General features: G+C 38.6%; 1 protein-coding gene across 4 annotated transcripts in view; it reads right to left on the bottom strand.

Moving 5' to 3' along the window:
- The window catches only part of kiaa1549la (KIAA1549-like a), a 53,947-nt gene that overhangs the window by 19,842 nt on the left and 7,562 nt on the right, over window positions 1-26,543 (bottom strand). For all 4 annotated transcript variants that reach the window (XM_084397844.1, XM_084397846.1, XM_084397845.1 and 1 more), the window contains exons 2-11: window positions 12,459-12,809; window positions 10,281-10,886; window positions 8,933-9,048; window positions 5,587-5,809; window positions 4,550-4,683; window positions 4,271-4,439; window positions 3,224-3,283; window positions 2,666-2,817; window positions 2,003-2,174; window positions 740-900 (exon numbers count right to left, since the gene is read on the bottom strand). In XM_084397844.1, the coding sequence (XP_084253970.1) occupies window positions 740-900; window positions 2,003-2,174; window positions 2,666-2,817; window positions 3,224-3,283; window positions 4,271-4,439; window positions 4,550-4,683; window positions 5,587-5,809; window positions 8,933-9,048; window positions 10,281-10,886; window positions 12,459-12,809 (2,144 nt within the window). The remainder of the gene's footprint in view (window positions 1-739; window positions 901-2,002; window positions 2,175-2,665; window positions 2,818-3,223; window positions 3,284-4,270; window positions 4,440-4,549; window positions 4,684-5,586; window positions 5,810-8,932; window positions 9,049-10,280; window positions 10,887-12,458; window positions 12,810-26,543) is intronic.

Genomic DNA, 26,543 nt, shown 5'->3' with positions numbered 1-26,543 from the left:
ATGTGATGACATCATCGGTATGACATCACAACGGGTCTCATTCACAGTCCTGACTCATTAATATTGAGAATAAAAACAAACCCACACACGAATCACAGTTTTTTATGGGACATAAGTACTTAAAGTTGCTATTAGATTTTTAATATGTAAATGTACTTTATTAATATAAAATAATATATTTAATTTTATACATAAATATATATAAAATAAATTAATGCAATCAATATAATTCATAATAATCAATAATTTAGTTAACAAAATTAATAAATTGTTATATATAGAAAATAAAAAATATTTGTTAAAAAAAATAAAAAAAAGTCATAAACAAAATAAATTGTTTATGTAAATATAAATATATATATATATATGAAATTGATTGTTATATTTACATACACACACACACACATATATATATAATTACATTAAAACAATTTAATCATTTTTATTTAATTATTTTTTAAAAGTTTTTAGTGTTTTATTTTTAATCTATTTAGAGAAAATAGTACAGATTTTTAATATGAACCAATCATCAGTTATAAACCATATTAAAACAATTATCAGCTTCTCCATGTTAGTCAGAATTTTAAAAGTGGTGTATTAGTGAATGAGACCCATTGTTACTGGACTTCCTTATAAAGTCATATTTAATATTAAATGGATTTAATAACATGATGCTGACATAGCCGGCCCCCGTTTTGACAAGACAGTGATGATTTGAAGATGATCTGGATGAGCCTACCTTAGTGCGGCTGTGGAAATTGCGAAACGCACTGGTCTTGAAGACGGTTCGGTTTCTCCTGCATAAGATAGCAACCGCCATGACCACCACGACCATCACAATTGATACGGGTATCAGGACTGCCAATGTCCAGAGGTTACTAGGCAGACTCTTCACCACCGCTGTTTACACACAAACACAAACACAAACACAGACATACATTGGAAATCAATAGACTCAATCACATTGTTTGCACATGATTTCCGCCACTTGCATCTCCAGCACACTCTCTTACAGTAATCCAACTCCCCTCTGTCTCCTACTGTCTATGGTTAGCTCCTAATGAGCTGAATCTGTCTTTCGGCTGTAGCTCTTATCTGGGAGATTAAACCCCCACTGCTGGGTCTGATTGTGTTTTATTCATACAAAACCGGGGCTTTGCTCTTCTCAGGCAGACAAACTGGGCTTGATGCCCCAGTTGAGAGCTCAGTAAACTTGTGTAAACTCTCTACACCCAAATCCCCTGTGGTTTCTCTAGCGTGGAGTGAGATATCTATAGACTTCATTCGGAAAAAATAAGTCAGCATTATCATGCTCACTTTTTTTTAGTTCCTCATCAAGCAAAAAGTGGAATTTTCAGTTCATTGATAAAACATTTCTGTTGGCTATTCTTGCATTGATTAATATAACAAGGTCTTCAAATTTTCAAAATTTGCTGATAAGATACAAGATTGCTAGCTGGATACTTATCATTTCTAGAAATTTCTTGGGTCCCTGTATAAAAGTAAAAGCCCAAAATATACCTCGATCTTGACAACATTGGCATATATTGTTGTTGCCGTCTCCTGTATTTTCCAGTTTTTCTTGTGTCGCTACCTTGTGGACAGACAATCAGGTTGCACGCATACTATACTCATGACAAAATTTACGTCATGCGTAACACTAGCGTACGCATACAAACAGTTTATTCTGCTTATTTTAATCGTCCGGCAGATGAAATTTTTTTGTTTTTGCAAAAATGTGCAATTTGAGAGATCTTTGGTGTCACTAAGTTACACGCTAAAGTTTAATAGTTATGATTAAGGGTTTGTCCATATCCCTACTCTATTAGCAAGGATCAGTAATGTAAACTATAATGTACTCATCACTTTTGACACTTCAAACATAGTTCTAGATCTGATGTACAGAAAACACTCACAAAATCCTAGGTTTTCCTGTATATAAAAAGAAACTAATTGATGGTTTGGAAAGAAACTGGGCTAAATGAGTCAAATATATGCATACCCTCTGCTTGAATCTGGACGAAGTATCCCAGAGTGAGAGCCATGGTCTGAGAGTCCACTGTGTTGAGAGTCTTGGCCGCAGTAGTGCCAGTTATGGGAGATCCATCTACTTGTACATAGTAGGTCATTTCAGCTGGGTTTTTGGGACCAGGCAGTCGTCGGATACTGACCATCTGTATGAGGAAAACACTCTGAGTTGATGTTTGATGTTTCCAACACAAACTTCCGCAACTAGGCTCAATCTAAAACCCAAATTGAATTGAACATTGGCCAAAATTCGATTTTAAATGGCCATACTTTACACTTTTGTAGCAGTTTTTCCTTGAATTCCATTTAGAACAGTAAAATTTCTTGCACCAAAACAGACATCTATATGCAAATGATCTCATTTATGATTGGCTAACCTCTTTGGGTGCAAAATGAGTAACATAATCCACATCCACCTTTTAAAAAACAAACAGGCCTTAGTTTCATCAAGGTCATTAATATGTTTTGCTAATTGGTTGCAGGTTGTTTTAGGGAGGGGATTTCTCATTCTAGAGCATTTGATTGGACTAAAACCTGTGTAGTGCAGGATGAGTCATCAATATATTTGATCTGTTTTCTCAAGAAAAGAAAAAACTAAATTGTAAATGCTAAAATTACAAACAAATTGACAGCACACCTGGACAGTGTAATCGCCTACAGTCGTGGCTCTCCTGAAGCGGAGGCCGTGTCGACTGGCAACCAGAAAGAGCTCCGCCAGCCGCTGCTCCATTAGACTCGCAAAGCTCTGATAACTCCCTTCAAGAGAAGAGCTGTCAACGTCCTGAATTACTGGAGAGAGAGAGATGAAGCAAGGTGAAAAAGAGAACTTACCTTTCTTACACTTCGAATCTAAAAAACTGCAATTACTATAGAATTGACCTTGGTAAAAAGGATTTGTTCTCCTGGGTAAAAGAGGGGGAGGAAGAGCTAGCTAAGGCAACAGAGAGAACATTGAGAGCAAGAACTTAAAGCTAGAAATAGCTTTTTCATGCTCAATATTCTGATCAAATGTGATCTCTCCAAATCAGTTAATGGGGGAAGCTAAATAATACATCAATAGCTATCCTCAAAAAAAAAGAAGGCTCTCTGAGTTTAAAAGAAGGGGAAAAAACATTAGCTAGGCTTGCTCACATAACACATGCTGGCAAATAGCTGTCTGGGTGCTGGTTAGCAGCTGAAATATTAAGGTAATTACCTGTGATTACCCAGTAATCTCGGGTTGCTACTGAAGTGTTAAGGTTGTGGTACTCTAGAGCTGTGAAAAGAGCGATAAAGACAGATGGATGTTTACTAGAAAATCATTCTGGAAAAAAAAAGACAATTCTGTCATCATTTACTCAACTTTATGTTATATTGGTAAATTAATGTTATCATATCGGTCTTATATGTAGAATAAGCTGATAAATTATAGTCAAACGATCATGGGACCCATAAAATGTGAGCCAGTAATATATCATTTAAAAAATAATTATATTTTTTATCCATAGCACACATGAATTTTGTTTCTTCATTCCTTGTTATATTTGTGAAAGTTTTTTTTTTTTAATATTGAATAAAAATATAATATCTTTTAAATTCATAAATATTTAATTGAATACATACTAACATAAAAATATTGTGTGTGTGTATATATCGATTAGATAGATGGATAGATGATTATATATTATACTAATAATAATTAATCATCACATATTAATATGGATCTACTCTACATCACATCTGGACTTTCTTGATTTTTTTGGTAATCATTCTCACAAAATTATTATCCTCCAATATACTGGTTATCAGCTTCAAAATATAATAATTAGCAGTTATTGGTATCTGTCAAAATTTCCATAATTGGTGTATCCATAGTGCTGTGGTAACCAATACAATTTTAAAAGTACAAATATTTTAGTCTCTTAATTAACATGTTCGCAAAAGTTGCATGCATATCAGTTAAAAAGCCTAGCAAAATAGCTGTTTAAAATAGCATGTATAGCATGTCGCACAGCAGAACATGTCAGCTTCCCAAAAGTGGAGAATCTAAAAAACTTCCCATCTAAAAAAGGAGAATGCTATGCATCCTTGCAAAATGTATTCTGGACCAATCAAAACTGAAGATCTCTACCTTAAGGAAAGCATAAACTCACGGATTCAAACAGAAATAAACATGAGCTACCGTTTGTGCACTGACATGTAAAACACGAGCCGTGCTGCAAGTAAATGTAACATCAAGCAGTAAACACAAGCTGGAACTTACGCTCAGCGATGATCAGAGGGGGGAAGAAGAGAAAGTAGCCCACCAGCTCGGCAGTGAGCTGGTTAAGGAGTCCGCTGGACACAGTGCCGTTCAACGGAGTGCTACCGTTCCACACCACATACACCAGAGTGACTGCCAACGAATTCCCGGTTTGATACGAGTTCAGAATCTGTCCGAAAACACAAAGAAACTATAAATCCAAATCCAACAGAGCGTTATCAGGCCTCTGAAGTTAAGCCATTCATCAAACTTTGTTGTCAAGTTCAATTGACAAAATACCTCAACAGAAAGAGTCCCATAAGAGTCCTCCACTTTCTCCTGCGCCTCAGCAAACACATTTTCCAATCGTTGCTCCATCATTTGGATGAACACGCAAGACTTGCTGTCATCTGCTGGCCCAATAAATCTGAGAACTATATGCAAAAAAAACAAAAAAACTTTTAACTAAAAACACACCAGTTTCCATTCTAGTTACCAAGATTTAACTGAGTAATATGCAATTTAACAAACAGCTAGATAAAACAAAAGTTCGTCTAGACAAACTTACAAGTTTGCATGAAAAAGCCTGACCAGAAAGTTTTAAAAGCTTTGGTTTTCAAAGGTTTTCAGTTTGAAATAGTTTGAAGTTTAAAGTAGTTTTAAAGCTTAATGTTTGACAAATTGAATGATCGATAGATAGACTGTCAATATATAGATAGACAGATAGAAAGATAGATAGATTGTCGATATGTAGATAGAAAGATAGACTGTCGATAGATAGATATAGATAGATAGATTTTAGCACATTGCTAGCATGAATTAACATGTTTTAGCATATTTTTTAATGTTTTCGCACATTACTAGCAAGAATTAGCACATTATTAGCATGAATTAGCATGTTTTTGCACATTGCTAACATATTTTAACACATTGCTAACATGAATTACCACAATGCTAGCTTGAATTAGCATGTTTTAGCATGTTGCTAGCATTATTTAACACATTGCTAACAAGATTTAGCATGTTGCAAGATCGAAAAGATAAGAAAGATTAGAAAAGATATAGCACACTAAGTCCAAACAGTCTGACCCGAGTTTGGTGGGTGTAGAGTTAGTAAAGCTCTAGGACGAGTTAGAGCCAGACATTTTAGTCTCAGAAGAATAATAACTTTAATCCAACTTAATAAATGGATGTTGACTTTTTAAAGGTTAAAGGTTAAACGAAGAGACTCATGTATAAAACTCCTTAAGAATTTTGCATATCTAAAATGGTTCATCAAACGACAGATGATTTCCAGGCAGATTTCCCAACAATCTCCCAATGGAAAAGAATCTCACCCGTTTTGAGCTGCAGATGGATGCCGAGGCTGGGCAGCCAAGGGGCCACTGGATTTGGGACGGCCAACAACACAGGAACATACTCTCTGATGTCATTCAAAAGCTTGTCAAAGCCATAGGAAGATAAGGTGTCTATTACGACAGAGGCCACCAACACGGTCTTCCCTCTCGAGACGTAGTAGCCCACGGTCACATTAGAAGGCGTGCAGATATCTCTTTCCAACTAGAGAGAACACATGTGATGTAAAATGACATGAATAGCATGTATAAAGCATGTGTGCTGGTGGATAGTGAATAATTAAAAACTAGTGAGTGTATGAAAAGTGCATACAATGTTTACATATGCCTCTCTGAATTCATATTATAGTGCTAAATTCACACAAATGCTCTTACTGGCTTTGTTTATTGTTAAGCGCTTGAGGCAAATGCTAATACAAATCCCACATGAATAAATTTCATCATATTGAGCCAAGCTGACTGACCATCTCTCTCTTTTTACTCCAACATAAACACACACTTTCTCTCTGTGTTTGTGTGTAGATAGTGATTGTGTCGTCTCCTGCTGATCACCTCCAGGGTCTGTAATGATACAGATCCTCTGATCTGATGGACAGTTGAGGAGGAGGAGGAGGAGGAGAAAGAGGAGGAAAACATCACACAGAGAGCAAAACAGACATTTATAGAGAAAGATCTTCAAGAGAACAGATTGAGTCACTCAGCATAATAGACACAGACGGTTGCACTTCAAATGCTAATAACAACCTTTTCAGTGGAAAATCATCATTAAAGGGACAGTACACCCAAGAATAAAAATGTATCATTTACTCACCCTCATGTCATTACAAACTCATAAGACTTGTATGACTAGCACCTTAGGCATAATAAGAGTCATACAGGTTTGTAACGACATGAGGCTGATTAAACGATGACAGAATGTCAATTTTTGGTTGAACTGTTCCTTTAAAAAACTCTATTTAGTCTGCTGCCCTCCCTTCAGCACATTGTCTCTGCTGTTACCATGTTACCATTGATTCTTTATTTGCAGCATATGAGGTAGCAGCGCTGTGCTATTTCTGAACGTGCAGTTCTGACGGACAGACGTGCGAATGCTCCTTAGGCTTCAAACCAAGTGTTTCATAAGACGGTCCTTTCTCTGTGCTTGAAAACAGGGAGATGTTCTACACAATCTCACTCAATGAGCTGCACACTGATCATACACAGGAAACACCACCCACGCAACCTCCCACCACATTGTCCTCTGCTAAACTACAATTCCCATGATGCAACTGTGATAAGATCCCAGATGACTGCGGTCAAAGCACTTATCTTGTTGCTGCTGAATATTCTACTGTATAAGTCATATTTTACTGTGTTTCCAATGGCAACAAACTATTCCGATTTGTTCTTTTCATTATTTATTTTGCATTTCTCATTTCATGTTGTACTTGCAGTGGAGGAGAAAGAAAAGGGCTTGGATAAGCATACTACTGTTCCGCATGAAATACAGGGTTTTTTTTGTGGGGTTTTTTATATCCAAGATGCCACTGGACAAAATAAACATGAAATGTGATGAGGTCATGTGATAACATGATGTATAATGCATTGGTGTTATAGGCAGTATACACTTATTGGCCACTTTATTAGGTACATCTGTTCAACTGCTCATATCTAATATCTAATCAGCCAATCACATGGCAGCAACTCGATGCACTTAGACATGTAGACATGGTAAAGATGATCTGCTGAAGTTCAAACTGAGCATCAGAATGTGGAAAAGTGATTTAAGTGACTTTGAATGTGGCATGGTTGTTGGTGCCAGACGTGCTGGTCTGAGTATGTCAGAAAGTGTTGACCTACTTTTCACGCACAACCATCTCTAGGGTTTATAGAAAATGGTCTGAAAAAGTGAAAATATCCAGTGAGCAGCAGTTCTGTGGGCGAAAATGCCTTGTTGATTCCAGAGGTCAGAGGAGAATGGCTAAACTGGTTCGAGCTGATGGAAAGGCAACAGTAACTCAAATATCCACTCGTTCCAACCGAGGTCTGCAGAAGAGCATCTCTGAACGCAAGCATATGGACTACAGCAGCAGAAGACACACCGGTGTCACTCCTGTCAGATAAGAACAGGAAACTGAGGATACAATTCTCACGGGCTCACCAAAATTGGACAATAGAAGACTGGAAAAATGTTGTCTGGTCTAATGAGTCTCGATTTCTGCTGCAACATTCAGATGGTCGGGTCAGACAACATGAAAGCATGGATCCATCCTGCCTTGTATAAACGCTTCAGGCTGCTGGTGGTGTAATGGTGTGTTTGTTATTTTCTTGGCACACTTTGGGCCATTTTGTACCAATTGAGCATCGTTTAAACACCACAACCTACCTGAGTATTGTTGCTGACCATGTCCATCTCTTTATGACCAGAGTGTACACATCTTCTGATGGATACTTATAGCAGGATAACTCGCCATGTCACAAAGATCAAATCATCTCAAACTGGTTTCTTAAACATGAAAATGAGTTCACTAAACTCTAATGATCTCCACAGTCACCAGATCTCAATCCAATAGAGCACCTTTGGCATGTGGTGGAACAGGAGATTCTCATCATGGACGTGCAGCCGACAAATCTGCAGCAACTGCGTGATGCTATCATGTTAATATGGACCAAAATCTCTAAGGAATGTTTTCAGAACCTTGTTAAATCTATGCCACGAACAATTAAAGAAGTTCTGAAAGCAAAAGGATCCAAACTGATACTAGCAAGGTGTACCTAATAAAGCGGCCAGTGAGTGTATATGGCCCAGTATTCAGTAAGTAGCCAACTACAGTTTAATTTAAAAAGATATACTACTGTTCAAAAGTTTGAGGTCAGTGTTTTTTTTCTTCTTCTTTTTTAAAAGAAATGAATACTTTTATTCAGCAAATTGATCAGACATTTATTAAGATTTCTATTTCAAATAAATGCTGTTTTTTTTACATTCTGTTAATCAAATAATCCTGAAAACAATCTATCATGGTTTCCACAAAATATTTAATATCGATAATAATAAGAAATGTTTCTTGAGCAGTAAATCCGCATATTAGAATGATTTCTGAAGGATCATTGAAGACTGGAGTAATGATGCTTAAAAATTCAGCTTTGCAGAATAGAAAACAGTTATTGTAAATATTATTAATATTTCCCAATATTACTGTTTTTACAGTATTTTTGATCAAATAAATACAACCATGGTGAGCATGAGAGACTTCTTTCAAAAACAATCAAAACATTACCGATCCCAGACTTTTGAACTTTTATAAAAGGTGTTTCCCTTATTATTCACTAACAGTGTAAAACTACCAACCTGAACTTGGATGCTGCTGTCGTTGAATGCTTTCTGCAGCGCATGCGTGAAACCTTTAGACAGGTTCTGTCTCATTCCAACTTCTAGGCGATTTCGCCGCATCTGGATGGCCAGCACTGGGGGAAAAAATTATACAACACTTGTGAATATCATGATTTTCTAACATCAAAGCAGCCCAGATCCCAAGGGAGACAGCCATTCCTGTGAACATGTCCGTTTACAGTGAACATATGTTGGTTTCACTGCAGTGCATATGCCATCACTGTAGAATGTCGGAAAGGAGTAAAATGACTGCATAATAAAGCCTTTTACAAGATATGTGCACTAGTACATTGGTTTTGTCACTTGGCTCTGCTGCAATAAGCTGAGCATAATTTAAATGTCAAAATGGCTTTATTTTTAAATTTGTAATGCATGTTTATTCATCATTCCATAGCTGTTTATTATTATTTTTTTAATTAAATTAAAATCTAATTGGAAATACTGAACATTTTTAAGCTATCTGATTAAGTGCGCTTACTTGCACAAAACACTGCCGACCAAAAAAATCAGGTCATTTTAAAATCCTTTTGTACAGATTTACATGTGCATTAATAATTCATTTTTATTTTAATAATCATATTTTTCTTATTATTTATTATTTATAAGAAAACAAACAATACATCAATGTTTTTCAATGAAAGTTTATCAATGTAAAACACTGAAATAATTACAAAAATTATATAATTAAGTCACTTGAAACTAACTAATCTATTTTTATACATTTGACATGAATAAATCCTAAACATTCCCTATATGAAAATAATGATAAAGCAAAATAAAAATTTTAATAAATATTTAAGAATGCCCAACCAACACACAAACAAACCTACCAGAAAACATTATTTACCCAAATCTTGTGAAATTGTTTAATATTTTTCATATTATTTACTATTTTTATATTTGTAATTATTTATATTTAGACTTTTGTACGTTTATTTTTTTCAAAGACTTATTCGGTTTTGTTTATTTAAATCTATATAAGAGTTTAAAATGCAATTTACATGCAATGCAAAACCAGGGTAACTGGAAAAAATGTAGGTGTGCTGACTGGGTTTCACTTAAAACTTTTTTTTTTTTTTTAAAAACATTTTTTGTTTAATAAGCCAGCACCATGCAAGTCATATCTAGACCTAAACAGAGTGCACATGCAAAAACACTCTCAATGGTAAATTCACACACACTGGCGGCACTTTGCGCACAATATTATTTCAACAATTCAGTTAAATGAGATGCTAAATTTGCTGTAATAGAATGTAAATTACATTCACCTCAGATTTGTGCAGATAAACGGTAAACAGGGGCTCACCTGTTTTCACCCATAACCTTTCGGTCACATTACAGGTCAAAGGAGCACTGTCAGTAGAGGAGATGGTTAGTTCAGTCGTGGTACTTCCAGAGGTAGATGCAGCGGTGGTTTGAAGAGGGGTTGTCATTGTCGTAGTTGCTAAAGTGGTTGTGGGCGCTTTTGTGGTCGTAGGCGCTACTTTTGTGGTGGTGGTGGTAGTTGTCGTAGTGGTTGTGGTGGTGGTTGTCGTCGTGGGCGGTTCCGTCTCGGTTGTTGTGGTTTGGGTGGTCGTTGTGGTCGGCATGCCGGTCGTGACCTCTTTCGCCACAACGACGGCGGTGGGCGGAGTCAAAGTCATGGATGTCACAGTTAGGGGCGTGACAGTCGTGGTGGTCACTGTGGTGAGTTGGAGACTGTCGCTGGTCACAGTGTGGGAGTTGTTGCGTGCTGAAGCGCCGGACGAAGCGTTTTCAACCCTTTCAGGAGAGGTGGCGTTAAAAGCAGAAATGGAGACTGAAGTTGTCACATTGTCAGTGAGGGTGGCGTCTGTGTCTGCCACAGGAATGAAAGAGGAACCCGGGGCGGTGGGTAGATCAGGGTTCCTGGGGAATTCACCGAGGGTCTCGTCTGAAAGCAGAGAACGTTTGAGTGAGCCACCTCAGGAGCAGGAAGTGAGATTGAGGACACATGAATGCTCGCTGATGGTGAAGAATGACACATAGTGCATGTGCTAGAGGACACACGTAGCTCTGGGGGATTATTCAGTAGCAGGACTTGTTGAAGTGTGTAATTTTTGTGCCACTAGAATCATCAAACCAAATGCAACCGAAGATAATGATTTTATTTTCCATTGATCTGACAAACAGATTCAGTGAAAGTCAATTTTGTGGTGGTTGGGATCATAGATATCATATAAAGGCTAGATGTCTTAAGGCGGAGTCACTTCCGGCATTACCGGCGGCCATCTTACCACAGGGAAGCAGTGAATTAAGGTGAGTGATCAGCAGCAACACAAATCCTCTTATCTCGCTGAAATCTTGACGGATTTACAAACGGTTTGGTTTCTTACAAACGTTATTACCGTGGCTATAATTTCGAATGCTTGAACATGTATGTTATAATTATTCATATGTATGCAGTGTCATAACTACATCTCTAACGTTTATAACAAACCAAACCGTTTGAAAATCGGTAGAAAATTGAGCAAGTTATGGTTATTTAAAAGTGCATGCACCATGTTACGAGTGAGCGAACACACTGTGGTAAGATGGCCGCCGTGTGCGGACGTCGACCTCCATTGGCCAGCAGCGCACACGAGACATCTAGCCTTTATATGATATCTATGGTTGGGATGCACAAAAATTACATTCTTCAGCTTTAAAAACAACATGAAATCAAAATTGACCCAATACACTACCTGTTTGAAATTTTGGGGTCAGTAAAATGTTTAAGTCTATGTTAAAATCAAAAATACAGTAAAAATTTTAATATTGTGAAATATTATTACAATTTAAAAGAACTGTTTTCTATTTTCATTTATTTTAAAATGTAATTTATTCCTGTGTTGGCAAAGCTGAATTTTCAGCATCAATACTCTAGTCTTGTTCACATGATCCTTTAGAAATCATTCTAATATGCTGCTTTGCTGCTCAAGGAACATTTCTAATTATTATAAGTGTTAAAAACAGTTCTGCTGCTTAATATTTCTGTGGAAATATGAGGATTTTTTTTATTTTATAGAAAGATCAATATGTTATTTTGTAAAATTATAAATGTCTTTACTGTCACTTTTAATCAATTTAATGCATCCTTGCTGAATAAAAGTATTAATTTCTTTCAAAACAATATTAACAGTCTAATATTTCACAATCCAATCAATTTCTGATGAAGTCCTACATTTTTTGACTGAACTACCGTTTTACTCAGAAATGTCATGTTGACCAAGCAAAATTGGATGTGAATGCAATTTCATGTTGACTTTAAAGGGATTATTGTAAAGAAAAATGCTTGATGATGATGGTAACAACAAACACAATGACCTTGAAAATGATGATGACGTTGATGATAATGATGAACAAATGATGAAGAAGGGATGACGACAACATCAAATCAGCAAAGTCCCTGAAAAGAGACACCTTTAAATATAGCACTTGGTTTCTGTACACAGCATTCATTCAGTGCTTCATAATCAAGCTGTACCTGGGCTAGTGGTCAAGACACTGTTGATTTTCTGTGCCGGGGACGGTGGATTTGGCACTCTGACGGCCAGCTCCCCAGGGGACTTTTGATTGGTGCGATTGTCACTGTTGCCGGGTGGGGAGGGCAGAGAATGCACCAGCGCTTGAGGCTCTGTTTCTGCAACCTGCAGGGTCTGCACTGAGGCGAACACAGGCTGCTCCCTTGTGCTTTCTGCCCTCGCTGGTGGGGAGTGAAACTGCGAGGCAAAGTCTTCATCCTCCAGTAGTGAGGATGAGACTGTGATGTTTGGGGCTCCGGTTGGATCCCGGGAAGGACTGAAGGGTTGACCTGATGCCTCCAGCTTTGCTTCATCTGGTAATGAAATAAAAGGAGATGTTATGGTGCAAAATAATGAAAAAATAATATGATTTCATTTGTCAAGCCAAGAATCTAAATACTTGACGGCATTAGAGGCAGCTGCATTAAGATTGTGAACCTAATGACACACTTAATCAGCATTAATGATAATGCGCTGTATTAAATTGCTCTCAAGGTATTTGAGACAGAGAAAAAATTGAGGGAGAAACAAGCATAATTTGCTTGCTTGCTTAATTGTAGCATTCTTACCACAAGAAATGTACCTGAATTTGAAATAAATTCTCTGTAAACTCCCACAATGTAGATATTTTATAGTAAAAAAAAAAGAAGTTAATTAAGAAAAATAGTTTTGCAAGTATAGTCAAGGCAAGGTTTTTTTTTTTTACACACTTACCGGTACTTAAAAGTCCCTCTACAATAACATTACTCTCTTGGGTGTCTTTGAATTATTTAGCTTGCTTAACAACTCAGAAAAGAAAATCGACTTCCATCCCGGACTGCTGGCGAGTCCTTCTGAGATGATTAATATTGTGATTAATCGACCTTTACAGCTCTTTACTTTATTTTTATCTTGGGGAACATAACATGGACGGAGTCATACAATATAGTGACTTGTGGACATTAATCATAAATCCTTTAGCCGGAGGACCAAATTAGAAATGTGCAGGGTTTACTTGGGTGCTTGCGAGCTCTCTTGGTCCCTTTCTCACTCTATATGTGCTCCTAGTGAACAGCCTAAAGCTCAAGTGCTTTGTTAGTGCGTTAATTAACTCACCCAATCACATCCTTTTAGTCAGATATACAGTACACACACGCAACATAAACGTAATATTACAACTTACATCTGACACCATTACAACTTACACAAAGATGAATGTGAACTTTGTTACACACTAATCAGAATGTGTAAGTAATGTTGTGAAGACGCTCTTTCCGTAACAACACACTAAAACATACAACAAATAAATAAAGCATTCACAATATTATATTATAATAGTGTACTCAATATGTTATTTCAGAATTCCAGGTTGATCACAAAAACAGTTCTCGCACGTTTTTTGTTAAATAAATCATTTACTTTTTAAAAGTGACGTTTTTTTAAAGATATGTTCAAAAACAAGATAGATAGATGACGGATAGATGTGTGTGTGGGTTCTGTAAGCAGTCACGTCAAATTCCTATCCTCCAACAGATAGCCACCTGCTCTGACAGTTCGAACATATGGGATTGTCCTGATTAACAGGCAGCGAGAGAGAAGATGAGATGTCATGTGAAGGGGGCTCTGGGTGTACATCCAACCCATCATCCTAATGACTGCACTTCCTGTGAACGGGATAGCAATGAACTCTGAAAGCTCTAGACACTTAAGTACGCTTTCTGACGGTCTGAGATTTAAGTACTCTCTCTGTGTAATGTGTCACATGACTTGGGTCAGTTAGCTGAGCCAATCAAACTCTACAGCTAGGTAGAACAGAGTTGATTGGAAGACAGGATGGTAAATGCCAAGAAGGCTTCATCCATCACAACCCCCAAGTGCGTGGCCTGGTCTCAAACGGGTCCCACTGCATATTGTTCTATATGTGGGAGCTTCCGAATCAATAACGTCAAGCGTTAAAAATGAAGGACATGTTTTTAGAGCCACTGCATATTGTAGACATCAGGGGGCTGGAAAAACATGGACCTTGTCCATTATGAGGACAGGTGGTGAAGGGGGCTGATGGGTACCAGGCCAAAGCCACTGAAGCCCATGAGGGAGTATATGGGGAACCAAAGCATGGAGTCACACCATTCCAGCAGGAAAGATCCGCATCCGTAGTCTATTCATAGATCCCATCTGCTTTTGTTGCATCTTGTTGTGGCATTGCGAAGGTAACAGCATTACATCTGTTTGTCAAAATAGTAAAGAAGATTTAAAGGGATAGTTCACGCAAAAAAAAATAAAACTAATTGTCATTCCAAACCCATATGAACAAAACAGGTGGATTTTTGTACAATATCCGGGCCATTTTTCCCCCAACACAATGAAAGGAATGAGCTCTCAAGCATAAAAGTGGTACATATGACTATATTCCAGTCCTTCTAAAGCCATTTGATATGTTTGTGTGAGAAACTGAAATATAAGTCATTATTCTCTGTAAAAAGTGGTGGTTAAATTTGTTAACAAATCAGTTAAAAGTGGAAAAAGCAATTTGGGAATTAATCAGTTTTTTCTTTTAGTCAGATCTTTTCAATGAATCTATTGATCTGATTCACAAATACGATAATCAATTTGTTGATTCATTAACGAATCAGAATGATCTGGTTCTTGAGGTCTGTTCAAAGCTATCGTATAGCCTCAGAAGACTTGAAATATGACACATTGACTACTTTTATATAACTTTTTATGATACTTTTATGCTGCATTTGTGTCCTTCTCAAGCTTGAATTCTACAGTTCCCATTCACTGTAATTCCATGAAAAAAACAAAACAATATATAATATTTATGTTCCACAGAATAAAGAACGTCATAGAGGTTTGGAACATTAGGGTAAGTAATTGTTGAAAAAAATTCTGGTAAAATATTCCTTTATCAGAGGTTTTTGCTATTTAAAAATCACATTTCTATAAACGTGGCATATTTCAAACTTCCAACATCAAAAAATTATACAGCAAAGCAGATTAGGGCGTCTATGCGCAATGAAGCAGATTAAATGCTTTGACATGGAATGGGATGTCGTCCAAACGAACACCCATCAACCCTCAGGACAGAAAGCACTTTGAGTGTCGCACATCAAAATCATTCCTCACTGACCACAGACGCTGCACAGAAGTCTCAGCTCTGGAGACATGTCTGCATTAGTGTCATGTACAGTTAAAAAATTATATTATGGCTAAAATTTTTAATTTTTTGTCCTATTGATTATTTAAAAAACGTGTTCACATTTACATCATACATACAGCACTTGCGATGTGGCACTGGTGGGTACGAGTCCCGTGAAACACGAGTAAAGATAAAAAAAGCTTAAAGACTTGTAGAAGCAAGCTAAAATGGTATGGTATGGTTGCTTTGCAAATGGATTTTTTTTTTAATACTTTTGCTTTTGTAGAGTAGGGTTTATGGTGTATACGTACTGTATGGTGGTAGATATGTTATTTTTTTAATTGCAATAGAGCGTTAACCTATTAGCACCACTCACTGAACATTTCATTTCCCAACTGCCACGATACAACCAACATAATAAAACATTACCAGATTTACGTTTCAAATAAAACTAAACAAGCTTTGAGTGACACTCATTGGACATTTTACTTTGAAAGTGTTGCGAAACACTAATATAAAGCAAAGGAACGTAATATAATTTAGCAGAAATGCCACCACAGGCACATTTTTCCAATGAGAAAATACACTTAATTTGCAAGCGAGGCCTTCTATCATTCTTTGACAACACCAGGTTTCTGTTATTCAACTTTCAACATGGCGGTGCCATGGTGCAACGATGATATCAGATGGTAAAGCCATGGTACTGAATAATTATCTGATATTCCAATGGTATATACCAGAATACCAGGGTATATGCCCAAAAACATTGTATTATCATGGTACCATGGTACTTTTTTAGTTAAGATGAAGATCTGTTCTTCTGAAGCTGTTTAGGACTGTTTATTAATCATTAGATGTTCAAAACTAAAAATACTCCACTCAATAATGGTAAATTAATTACATACAGGGCGTAGCTCATACTGTAGCTCCTTGCTTGTAGCTTAGCTACTAAACAACTGGGAGCTGCCAGCAAGAAAATGAAAAAAGAAACAATTGACTCCAATTTCAACAAACTGCTCCCAGCAGGGCAGGGTAGGATAAGGCCAGACTAAATTAAGACAACACAGCACATTTGCTTTGGGTATTCATGTTTACATTCAGATTCTATTCCTGGAAGTTCTTGCTCAGACACCTGACAGCATTCAAATGGGTTGGAGGTTGATTAACAACAGCAGAATTTACATTTTTGGTTGAACTATCCCTGTGAAGTATAAAATCCCAGTTCTTTTAAAGGCAAGGGAAATGGTTGCATTATAATATATGAACAGCTGGTACAAAAACAACACCTTAGGGCCTCCCTTGAACGAAGCAACAACCCACATCCTTCAGTGTATTTTAAAATGCTGTGAGCAAGGAAATTAGGGGCATGGCGGACACGCACATCCCACACACACCAACACCATCACTGTTTTTAGATGAGGCAGGGGATAAATCTGAGAGACAGGGAACAGTGTGCTCTTGGCGGAGAGCTGAGGTAACAGCAGTGGCAAGCAGATTTGAGATTTGAGCTGTATTAAAGTTTATCCCTCTGCTGATGGCTCTATGTGTTTTTAGAGTTGATATACCGTGGCACACCTGCTGAGAACACTGGGATAGGTAAGTACTGCAGAGCACAGCCCATCTTTGAATAATTCAAGTGTTGGCTAAGCATCTGGGCCCTACTGTACGTCTAAAAAAACATGGCATGGCCAAACTGCGCATCAATGTCCGTGCTGAACATCACTATCTTTAAAAAGGAAGATGCTGTGTATAAAATTATATTTAACATGTTTATCTCCAGATTTTGCATTTATAAGCATAGTTCATCCAAAAAATCATACATCAATTTTTTACCTTCATGTCATTTCAAACTCATTTGCTGTTATTTTTGGGGGGGTTTTTTGGGCTGCAAAATGATTCTTCAAAAAGCACATGAGACTGGAATGACATGATGGTAGGGCTGGGCGATAAACGGTATCATATCGAGATCTCGATAAAAGCTCTGGGTGTTTTGACTCGCTATGGATTACCCTACCAGTCTATAACACAGCAGAAATAAACGTGACAACAGCCAGTCCGTGCAGGGAGCCGGTGAGGGAAACAAAACCAAACGTGAACTTGCATTTGTTGTTTGTTAAAAGCAATGAAGTGCATATTAAGGGCCGGTTTATGCAAAACATGGACACTGGCACCGGCACCGGCACGGAAACCTGGCACGGACAACGGCATGGCATGGACACCGGCATGGAAACCCGGCACGGACACAGACACCGGCATTGGCGGGTCAATGGCAGGGGCACCGGCACAGCATGGACACCGGCACGGACACCAGCACGGAAACCCGGCATGGGCACCAGCACGGACACCGGCATGGAAACCTGGTACGGACAGCGGCACCGGCACGGAAACCTGGCACGGACACCGGCACGGAACCCCGGCACAGACACCGGCATGGAAACCTGGCACGGACACCGGCACGGAAACCTTGCACGGACAGCGGCACCGGCATGGAAACCTGGCACGGACACCGGCACGGAACCCCGGCACAGACACCGGCATGGAAACCTGGCACGGACACCGGCACGGAAACCTTGCACGGACAGCGGCACCGGCATGGAAACCTGGCACGGACACCGGCACGGAACCTCGGCACAGACACCGGCACGGACACCGACCGGCAGAGAAACCCGGCACCGGCACGGAAACCTGGCACGGACAATGGCACGGCATGGAAACCCGGCACGGACACAGACATCGGCATTGGCGGGGCAATGGCAGGGGCACCGGCACGGCATGGACACCGGCACGGACACCAGCACGGAAACCCGGCACGGGCACCAGCACGGACACCGGCACAGAAACCTGGCACGGACACCGGCACGGCATGGACACCGGCACGGAAACCGGCTCCGGCACAGAAACCTGGCACGGACACCGGCACGGCATGGACACCGGCACGGAAACCCGGCACAGAAACCCGGCACGGACACAGACACCGGCATTGGTGGGGCAATGGCAGGGGCACCGGCACAGCATGGACACCGGCACGGACACCAGCACGGAAACCCGGCACGGGCACCAGCATGGACACCATGGAATGGAAATGCATGGAAACCTGGCACGGACAGCGGCACCGGCACAGAAACCTGGCACGGACACCGGCGCGGAACCCCAGCACAGACACCGGCATGGACACCCGGCACGGACACCGACCGGCACAGAAACCTGGCATGGCACGGAAACCCAGCACGGAAACCCCGGTACGGACACCAGCACGGAAAACTGGCACGGACACCGGCATGGACACCAGCATGGAAACCGGCATGGAAGCTGCCACCGGCACGGACACACCGTCACAAAAAAACGTGAATTTGACTTGGTTACATGAGACTCACCAACAGCGGTTACACAAACAAAATTAGACAAAATACAATGGAAATATGAGGGCTATTTGTACACCAAGACTAATGACTAACAAGAAACACCTGTGAACAATCAAGACGATCAACCAATAAGAACATAACTATGTTATTCTATTTTTGTTAATAAACTATATTCTAAAATGTAATTAAAGAACCCTCTGGTTTCTCCAGGCTCCAGTCAGTCGGGATAGTCTTCAGCATTATCAAATTATATATCATGATACATAAAAAAAATATTGTATTTCTCATATTTCTTGCTATATCGAGTAAATAGTATTAATTTCATAAATAATATTACATGTGGTAATATTTTATGGCCTTGAGCTTTGGTGCTCATGAGTGAGATGTAAGTTTGAATCTTGCTTGTGACATTTTCTGATGTCTTCCATCATTTTTTGTCTTTGCTCCAGTCATATTGAAAAAGTAGCAAAATGGCCAAAGTAGAGATAATACTGTATATTCAGTATAATCTATGGAAAAGATATGAGATGCCAACCAAATATTTAAGATTGATTCATCTTTCACTTGAGCAGGAGTCATCAATCCATTCCCCATCATCCATCATCAATTATTTTCAGAAGGAAGTTATGTGGCTTTAATATAAACATATGTATTTCTATATATATAGCGTTACAGTATAGAATTACAGTAATACAATGGTTTTTACATTTAAATCAGCATTAATGAAAACAACATATCATTTTTCCCATTACATTAATGAAAATAATTTTTGCATCACAGCAATAAGAATGTAAACTGTGGAGGGAAATGTACTTCAAATATGTTACCGATTTCCAGAGACTACCCCATTTATGTCACAATCCTGAAAAGTGAGCCATTGAGCTGCAGTAATCATAAAAGCTGTGGCTTCGTTTAGCTGAAAGGATGATGACATGAATTATTGAAGAAGATACAAACACAGATCTGATTAAAATAACAGCCTGTAGGCTACCCCTCCAGCCTCTCTAACTGATGAGGCAAACACCATGACACATCTGTGTAAGCATCACCGAGCACTGCCTGATTGGATAAAGGGGGGTCATGTGACTTCCTCGCATGGGCACTGGGTAGGTCATCTAGTCCCCCGTCGAGTCTGGGGGAAAAAATGGTGTATGTGACTGACTTACACTAATCATACTCTCCAGCGAAGGATAAAAAAAAATAATTATGATGCAGTCGAAAATATTACATCATCTAGCATTTAAAAATGCAAACATAAATGGAAAGTGCAAGAACAAGAACCAACACAATAAGCATGCAATGATTGATTTATTTTGACTCGAGATGAAATTAGCAATCAGACGCCGAGCGCTCAACACGCCAACACAGCAAAAGTGAAATTCCGCAAGCCCTCATGCCACCTTCCCATCAATCCTCTTAACACATGTGTTTCCTCAGCCTCCTGCGCAAAACCTGCAGGCTCAAATGATGCTTTTCCATGTTTGTTTTACTTCTCCCAATCTCTCACAGCATTACACAACTGTCAGACCTGGTTAGTTTCACCTCTGGCATTGACTGGAAGTGATTTAAATTTTTACACAGAGTGGAAAAGATTCCATATTCCCTTCCGGAATATGTTGTAATATTCAGGAGCTCGTGCAGGACACCTTTGATGCACTTGACTCGAGAGTCTCACGAGCAAAGGCGGGTATTTGCAAACCCCATTAAAACTGAATGAGTGTCTCACTCTCTCTGGTTTGCTAAGAATAAATAGCCTAGAGCCTACTGCTAGTGTCAAGACTTTCTGTTATTTTAGCACCATTGTGTTTTTATTTAAATCTAAAAAAGTTACAAAAAAAAAGAACAACTACTTTAAAAATGTGAGTTTACTTGCTTAAAGGGGTCACATAATGCCATTTTTGTACAAGCTAATATGATTCTTTAGGGTCTAAATTAAAAGTCTGTAATATAAAAAAAAATTGCAATTTAAAGTTTAAAAATTCTCATTAGTATTGTAAGAAAACACAAATTTTACCTGGTCAAAAACAGCTCTGTTTTCAGCACGCCGTTTAAGTGCATGTGTCTTTAAATGATAATGAGCTTTGCTCACCCCGCCCCTCTGTTCTGTGCGTACACCGTTTGTAACACAATAACCATAACGCGTTGTTCATTATAAACGTGGGATTATGAATTATATTGAGAACGTCGTACATAGAAAACATGCCGTAATGTACCCTGAGAACATCAAAATGACTGCTCTGTTCCTTATTGCACCCAAGAGCAGAACACCACAATCGCTTAGACGCCATTCTGCTCATAGACAGTGCTCCAGCGTATCAACAATGACCTCGCCGGTCCGCGCGGACTATGATTGACAGCTCGCTCACGAGCGAGGGCGGGTCTGTGTTGAAACGCTGCTGTCAATCAACAATCGTGGGACGGGCGTCGATTTTGTGACGTCACAAAATCGAACGGCTTGATTTGAGATGGGGGAAAACATATAAGAAGATTAAAAAAAAAACACTGGATGGATTTTTAGAATTTTATGATGGTTGTGTACAGGCACCGCCAACACACATTTCAGTACAATCAACTTGTAAAAGTGCATGTACCATTATATGACCCCTTTAACGAACCAAACAACTGTTGTAGTCTTTATGTAGCAACATGTTAACAAACTTACGTTTTTAAAAAATATGACACTTTCAAAATGTACTTATAAAATCATGTTGTTAAACAAACCGAGAGTCTCTTCACGTAATGATATTGCCATCCACAGATATTGGGCCCTATATTAACGATCTAAGCACATGGTCTAAAGTGCACAGGCATGTCAGAATCCACTTTTCTAGTTTAATGACGGGAAAATGGTCGGCGCACCCGGTGCATGGTCTAAAATGGTTGTCCCTATTATCTTAATAAGTAAGGGTTGTTTTTTGGAGCATAATGGGGCGGTACTCAGTACTAGCGGGACTGCAGTCATCCTGATATCATCCAACTTTTTTTTTAAGTACCTAGTACCGGTGCGTTTGACGACCCTACTCTGCACAAAATGACAAAGTGAACTTGAACTATGTGCTGGTCAGAATGTGTAAGTCATGTTGTGAATATGTTAACTTATTTCTGTATCAATGCACTAAAACACAAATAATTAGCATTTGCACTCTCGATGACTTAAATGTTATTATCGTCAACTAAAATTAGCTGCAATTTAATTTGGAATAATACTGACTAAAATGAATTAATTAATTAATTCTTTAACAAAAAAAGATGTGTAATCCTGAAAAGAATGAGTTAATTTAAACACTCGTGCATGCCGAAACGCTATTGCAGTGCATTTAGAGCCTGGTTAAACTGGATTGCTGGTGGTACAGCACAGAAAAGTAGCGCAGCTGTTTAGTGAATTTGCCCCCATCTCTTTCCCAGTTTTCCAGACCATCTCTTATGTTCAAGCCAATCTGACTCCCAGGGAACAGAGCAGAGCAACCGAGAGTCCTCAAAATATGCATTCTGCACGCGAATTACAGTGAATATTATGGGCTTTAGCATAGCAAACATGACATGGCCACATAACATCAGCCCTCTCTGAAGGCAAAAATAGATAATCCCATTCCTTTTACATGGCATCATTTTCCCTAAGGGATTTTTTTTAAGGGTAAAGCTTATGACGTCTGAGGTTGGACAAGGACAGAGCTCATTTTTTTCCTTTTTCTCTAATCTAATGAGCACTGTCATGTGTGTAATTCCAGGTGTGAACATGAAGCGGAGTACTTTTATTTCAAGATAGGAAGGCGACAGTTTAACAACTAAATAAATCGAAGGGCAGGACCAAAATCGAATATGGCAGTTCTATCAACAAGAGCAAAGACGGCCGCCTGATTTAATTACGCAAGCGATTCCACAAGCACAAAGAGAATTATGCGAATGCACATGCCTAATTAGCTCAGAATATCTGCGCTTCGGTTTTCCCGCATTTTTGCTGGAACAACGCTTTGACTAGATTTCAAACACCTCTAGAGTCAACTGAGGCCACAGCTATGAGTTCCGTGGAAATTAACAGCGGTTGAGTAAAACGAGGACAGATTTGATCAGGCCCAAAAGACAGACAGACGGAAATGCGCACAGCTGAGCCTGTCTGGAGCTTTGAAGTAGGATAAATGCCTCTTAAAAAATGGGTGCGCTATAAAAGCTTCAAAACAGTATTAAAATCAACGACATCCACCCTATGCGAAAAGCTCCATAAAACAAGTGATGTCTCTCTTTATACATCTATTGACCCTTTAATGTCCTTTCTTCTCGCTCACAAACCAGATTAGCCCCTCCCCAGCATAAACCTTGTTTCATAAGCCTGAGGAGATTTTCAGGTGTGAGCTGGCACTCAATTTCATTACCGGTTCTCTGAATTGTGTATTAATCTGGCAGGGGTCAGCATCAATCCCTTTATCTAAGCAAAATAGATCAAAGTGAGGGAGCAAAACAATAACTCTTTGGTTTATGGCATGGATAATGGACATTATAATCTGTTCATTCATTAACAAAACAGATTAAATAAAACATATTTGTTTGTCATCGCTCCGGGCAAAGGAACACTTTTAGGGAGACGATTGGCATCAGATGGTTGGATCTAAGTATTAGCTCGACGCACGTGACCTGAAAATGACTGGCTTGTGTTATAGCAGATGTCCTCATAGGCAAGTGACAAACAAGAGAGCTGTTATATAGCAATAAATGACCAAGAAGCTGTATAATAAATTCAAAACATTAGGGATCGATGATATTATTATCAATGATAAGCTGATATTTTCATGTTATGGCTGCTATTATTATATATACTAAAATATAATATTATTTTTATATTGGCTAAAGATTACATTTAACAGTGTTATTATATTATTAGCATTTTTAGAGATTAACTTTTAAGTGAGTGTTAAGTGGAATCGGCCAATAACCAATTTGGAACCGATATATCAGCCATCCCAACAGAAACTAATTAAGTTATGCAATAAATGTTGTCAGATCCAATGCTGCAAGTAGAATATTATTGTGCTGTTATATAGGCTACCAATAAATCCAGAAGCTGTTAAGAAAATGCAAAAAATAATAATAAAAAAGAACTGTTATTGAAGAATAATAAATAAAATAAAAGGGTTATCATTAATGAGAATCCAAAATAAAGTTCCATTTATGGTAGTCCAGGCCTACATTTCAATCTGAGTCTAAAAAAGTAAGTATGACCACATTATCAAGTGATCTGGATACTAGCCTATATATTTCACATTATAAAGAATTATCCAATAAACTGCCAAGGAAAGCCATTTCTAACCATTTTTGCTCCAAACCTCCTGAATCCACAGGCCAAATCATAAGATGGAAGAGAACCTGATTGAAGTCATTCATCTCTGGAGATGAGCTGTTTGCAAGCTTGTCAAAGCTCTGTACTGATCATTCATCATGACACGGTCACTGTTGTCGTAATTGCAATGTGGCAATATGGTTATTTCATAAACAAAACAGCATTGTATAAGTTTGTCCCAAGCAAAAGGGCAAAAAGCACCTTTTGGTATAGTGTTATATAGAAGAACATAATTACCATAGATTTGTTATAACGACAGAGTAATGTCGAATTGGGGTTATGGATTTTAGCACCCGCGTGAATTTGCTCGGGCCCTGCAGCAAGGCCATTAGCAAACTGTGCCAAAAAAAGAATGAAGGAGGAAAAAAAATAACCTTTTGTATATATAGAAACAGAGTGAGCGCCTCAGACTCGACATAATCAACTTTCACATGGGCTGTTTCACTAATGAAGCATGGAATTGTCGGAAATGAGAACTTGTCAGCTGTGAAAACGGTCAGTCAGGGAAGCAGATCAGCTGCTTTGGTCATCGCTGACATCAGCAGATAATTAACTGGTTCAGGACTCTAGTGGCAGTAATTAGACTGAGAGAAATACGCATTACGAAGACTGAATCCCGTCCTACTGGAAACTGTAATTGCGTTTCTGTTTGAGACGGCAAACGTCTACTAGTTAAAATGTGATATTTTCGCATTTCAACACTGGTGTGCAGCATCTTTTTCCTGGCAGGCTTTGATCCTCTGGAAAGAATCCTGGTGCTAACAAAGCCGGCTCTAATGTAATTCTATGGAGTGTGTTAAGACTAACAAAATGGATGGTTAAAAGACAAGCCAAAAGGCTTAAAAAGGCTTAGAGTAATAAAATCATGCCCTTTTGTAGGTTTTTCACCTTCACTGATGCTATTTACTGACCATATATAGTGTTTGACATCTGTGTGGAATTTAACAAGCCATTATGAGAAATAATGCCAAGGCAGCACTGTATTGATATTCCTTCAACATTCTGGTCAGACTATTTATAATATTTATGAATAATTAGTCATTTATATTATCAATCATAATGAATCAAATGACCATTGTTGTTATTATTATTTGAATTAATTATTTATAAAAGTATTTAACTTCTGCAATTAATTCAACCTAAATAGCTTAAAGCTACAGTGTGTAATTTTTTAAGTTGATTCTTAGCAAAAAACACTTTGTTCTTTCAAAATGATATTTGCTCATTAATGTGTAAGTACTTGTACCAACTAATCAAGTATTCTCGTAAGCGTAGAATCTGCCATTTAGAATACATACGAGCGAGTCGCTCGAATGGCGGCAGCCATGTTGCGCCTCCATCTTGAAAATACATTAGCCAAAGAGGGACATACCTGGAAATTCAAGCTTCGCCCTTCGCGTTTTTACACAGTGGCACCGTGACGAATGCGAGGGGGAGATTACTCGCGACTGCCGGCAGATTTGAAACAATGCGGCCACCGTAGGAGTTAAAACGCCCTCGGAATGGGAGGGGCTAGAAAGTAATATTCAGTTGGTAGTCATAAACAATTTCACCACTAGATGGGAGAAAATCCTACACAGTGTAGCTTTAACATAGATAATAGCCTTAGCCATAAAAAAATACTTCAACATTCTGGTTAGGGGTTTGTTCAAATTATTTATATCATTTAGTAATTGTTAGTTATTTTTATCATTGATAATAATGAATCAAAATATTATTATTTAATTATTAGTAATATCAAACTTATTCAATTAAAGGGTTAGTTTATTCAACCTTAAAGGCCCACTGAAGTGCCTTTATTCAATGTGCAGCATTATTCATTGTGTTGATGTAATTTCCACTGAAACAGGGAGACGGGCGGGACATGTCGAACAGCTCCTCCCCTTTTTAAAAGTAGCCAATAGCGTTTAGTTTATATCACAGTTCGGCCAGAGCCGTTGAGCTCGGTAAAGCCGCAGTTTCCTCCTGATCTCTAACCGTTTCTCCTCCTAATCTTCTGTGCAGAAATCAAATGGGTCCGATATGTTTTCTGGTCTGTGCCGACTTGCGCATATGATCCGCTCTGTACTATCGTGTCTCTGTACCGGAGCAGACTGTGTGCTTGTTCCCTATCCCATATATAGTGCACTATGTGCCATTCACCATAGAAAATAGTAAATGTGTGAACAAGTGACAGATTTCAGCTGCAGCTTCAGCGTCTATTTATAGTGTAGGGGGCGGGACGCTTTAGATT

The sequence above is a fragment of the Rutilus rutilus genome (genome assembly GCF_951802725.1).
Source record: "Rutilus rutilus genome assembly, chromosome: 23".
Taxonomy (NCBI): Eukaryota; Metazoa; Chordata; class Actinopteri; order Cypriniformes; family Leuciscidae; genus Rutilus; species Rutilus rutilus.
The sequence above is the reverse complement of the archived record's forward strand: the minus strand, read 5'-3'. Positions and strand labels throughout refer to the sequence as shown.